Source organism: Piliocolobus tephrosceles, chromosome 17, assembly GCF_002776525.5.
Source record: "Piliocolobus tephrosceles isolate RC106 chromosome 17, ASM277652v3, whole genome shotgun sequence".
In the NCBI taxonomy this organism is placed as follows: Eukaryota; Metazoa; Chordata; class Mammalia; order Primates; family Cercopithecidae; genus Piliocolobus; species Piliocolobus tephrosceles.
The window spans coordinates 3,556,181-3,559,827 of NC_045450.1; the positions used below are offsets into that span (position 1 = coordinate 3,556,181).

Genomic DNA, 3,647 nt, shown 5'->3' on the forward strand with positions numbered 1-3,647 from the left:
TCTCTCTTGTTGCCCAGGCTGGAGTGCAATGGCATGATCTCGGCTCACTGCAACCTCCGCCTCCCAGGTTCAAGTGATTCTTCTGCCTCAGTCTCCCGAGTAACTGGGATTACAGGTGTGTGCTACCATGTCCGGCTAATTTTTGTATTCTTAGTAGAGAAGGGGTTTCACCATATTAGCCAGCCTGGTCTCAAACTCCTGACCTCGTGATCACCCACCTCAGCCTCCCAAAGTGCTGGGATTACAGGCGTGAGCCACCGCGCCCAGCCAGGACTCTGCATTTTCAACAAACTCCAGGAACACACTCTGGTGGAAACCAAGGGTCCTCCCTGATCCTACCCAGAGTACCATGTAGTTGCTGGACAGAGAAGAAAGCTGCAGCCACCGAGCGCCCCTCTGGCCTCCTCCCGCCTCTGCCTTTTCTTCCTGGACTTTTCATCACCTGGCTGTGGATACCCAGTGTTGCAGTTCTGGGACTGCCAGCCTCCCGCAAAAGCCTGTCCCATGTGCCTGAGGGGAGGGACTCACCTGGGCAGGCCGCTGGGGCACGAGGGGAGGGACCAGCCTGGCCGTGTAGAAGGCCTCCATGGCCCAGGCCCCAGTCAATGCACTGCCCTCCCACAGAAAGCTCTGCTTGCATTCAGGTGGAGGAGGACACTGGCCCGCTCTTTCCCACCCTTCCTTTAAAATCCTGCTGGCAGGAAGTGGTGGCGTGCTAGACAATTCCACTTCCTCAGAGAGGAGCAGGGCCACACGGTCCTCTATCTGCCGGCCTGTGGTTTCAGAGTCCTGGACTAACAACAATGGGGGAGACACTGGGGGTTTCTTCTTGCGACTTTTCTTCTCTAGAGAGAAACAAAAGCGACACCATCAATGGTGGAGTCGGTCCCCTTCCCCCGGGACCCGCTGGTGGTCTCTCCCAGGGCCACTGTTCTGGCCACACAAACCTGCTTCTGGTTTTATCCTCTCAGAAAAGGCACTTTCCAGCCTGAGTGCTGGCACAGCCACGCACGGCTCCATCTCCGACCGGGACAGAGCCATGGCCACCAGCAGGTCCTCGGACGGTGCCTCGTCCACCTTCCGCCTCTTCCGTGGCTCCTTCTTGCTGGTGGGTCCTCTCCGTTTCAGACCTCCACCGTGATCACTGAAGCGAGAAGACAGCCAAAAAGAAAAGTTACTGGGGCTAGAGGAGTGCACGCTTCTCAGGTTGGTCACACTGGCCTGGAGAGGGCTGGGCCTGAGAGAAAAGTGACGGATGTGGACCTGCCAGGCAGACCCCTCCCCCACTTCTATTGCCTCGTGTGAACTCACTCAGTCACAGGCCAAAAGTTCAACATGGCCCAGGCACGGGAGCGTCTGGGTTCCTTCACGTACTGCTGTCCAGCAGGTCATGGCAGATGTCCAGAGCCATCTGTGGTACCTGCACATCCTCATGTGGCCAAGCCCGTCCAATGGAGTCAACAATCGATGGCTCTAAGCAGGCTCCCTGGACTCCCACCACCTTCACCCATCAATACTTCCGACGCTCCTTACACGGTCCCGGCCACACTGGCAGAAAAGGATCCCTTGCCTCCTGCAGGGGCTCCAGGGCAGTGCCTCTGCCCATGGCCAGAAGGAAGGGCTTCCCAGCTTAGGCTGCCAATGGCCAACACGACACCAGCCGCCACGGGACTCTGCACTTTCAATGGGCAGCAGCGCGTTTGGTTTGGAGGAAAGGAACAGGAGTTTTCAGCTGGAGAGAACCTAGGCTGTCTGGGTGACTCCCAACAAGCTGGGCAAGGAGGAGGGCAGAGGCGACAAAGGAACTTAGCACAAACCAGGCCCACCTTCCCTGCACTGCAGTCATGCCTCTGGCTTTTGCAAAAGCCTGTGCTCTCCACGGGGCCAGGGATGGCTCAAATTCACCTTCCTAGGAACCTGGATAACCACAGCCTCCCAGTGGGAAAGGAGCCGCCTGGGCAGCCCAGGACCCTGCCTCTGTGAGGGGAATGCAGACTCTGTCCCCTCCTCACTCCCCAGCAGGCCAGGTTTGGACTGTGGGGAAAGAGTATGAGGTACTCTGGCCGGGGCATACGTTCTGAGGACCACAGGCTTGGCCTTGGGGGAGGGAAGGGTTCAAAGACCCCGTAAGGGCATCCAGCTCCTGTAGTTTTCTACTCTAAAAGCCTTCTAAACGAATCCACATACATCTAGTTTCAGTACTTGGAGGTATTCTAAAAAGCAGACATACTTTATCTGAGCAGGTGCTTTTGGTGTGGTCCTGCCAAGAAAGACGCAATGGCTTAGATGACCTCTATTGTAAGGCCTCAAGGCCTGCACCCTACCATGCTGTGTGGAGGTGCTAAATACAGATGGGCTCCCCCACCAAGAGAATCCCCTCTGCCCTCTGCCATCTCAGCCCCAACCCAGCTCGGCTGCCCATGACCTGTGTGCAAAGCAGTGGGCGGGACAAAGAGTCATCGCCTTTGGCGTTCCCTTTGCTCTTGACAGCGGTCTCAAACCTGTAGGAGTCAAAGGACCAAGTTGCCTTTGTTCACTGTGAACCTGGTGTCAGCTCTAGCGTCCTCAGCAGCAGGACAGGGTAGAGCAGGGCCAGCCCTCTGGCACTTGTGTGGCTGTGGTTTGCATGCTGAGGACTTGTGTCCTGGCTGTGAGCAGGGCCTCTAAAAATCTTCTGTTTCACCAACTTTGTTGTTGTTTTTGTTTTATGAAGTCAGGTTCTTGCCCTGTCGCCCAGGCTGGAGTGCAGTGGTGCAATCACAGCTCATTGCACCCTTGACCTCCCAGACTCAAGCGATCCTTCCGCCTCAGCCTCCCAAGTAGCTGGGACTACAGGTGTGCAGCACCAGCCGGCTAATTTTTTAATTTTTTGTAGTGATGGGTCTTGCTATGTTGCCCAGGCTGGTCTTGAACTCCTGGGCTCAAGTGATCCTTCTGCCCTGGCCTCCAAAGTATTCAGATTACAGGTGTAAGCTACCGTGCCTGGCCAGTCACCAACTCTTTGAACGGTGCTGAATAATCTTATGTTAACAGTGTGAAAACTGGACTGCGCTGAGGTGGAAACCATGCCATACAACAGTGAAATGGATGGAGTAAAGTGACTACCAAATTCTTAGACGTGGTAGAGCAGGAGTCCCCAGCCTTTCTGGTACCAGGAACTGGTTTCATGGAAGACAGTTTTTCCATGGGACACGAATCGGGGAAATGGTTTCAGCATCAAAGTGTTTCACCTCAGATCACCAGGCTTTAGAGTCTCATAAGGAGAGCTCAGCCAAGATTCCATGCATGCGCAGCTCGCAATAGGGTTTGTGTTCCTATGAGTCTAAGGCCACCACTGATCTGACAGGAGGCGGAGCTCAGGCGGTAAAACTTGCCTGCCCGCTGCTCACCTCTTGCTGTGTGGCCAGGTTCCTAATAGGCCACAGATCAGTACTGGTCCGAGGCCAGGGGGTTGGGGACCCCTGCACTAGAGGGTACCAACTGCGCGTTCGTAGGATTGGAAACTCAGGAAGGACCTTGAGGAAAATAGTGCGATGATCATTTCTGCACCCACCTAAAGGGGCAGGTCCAGAGCCTTCCAGAATGCAGACTCTGTCCCCTCCTCACTCCCTTCTAGACTGTACCTCTTTTTTTTTTTTTTTTTTTTT

The 3,647-nt window shown here is 55.1% G+C and overlaps 1 protein-coding gene across 6 annotated transcripts in view; it reads right to left on the minus strand.

The window, feature by feature from the left end:
• The window catches only part of SLX4 (SLX4 structure-specific endonuclease subunit), a 30,274-nt gene that overhangs the window by 16,315 nt on the left and 10,312 nt on the right, over positions 1-3,647 (minus strand). For all 6 annotated transcript variants that reach the window (XM_023225805.1, XM_023225802.1, XM_023225799.1 and 3 more), the window contains 2 exons: positions 948-1,144; positions 529-845 (listed from right to left, as the gene is read on the minus strand). In XM_023225805.1, the coding sequence (XP_023081573.1) occupies positions 529-845; positions 948-1,144 (514 nt within the window). The remainder of the gene's footprint in view (positions 1-528; positions 846-947; positions 1,145-3,647) is intronic.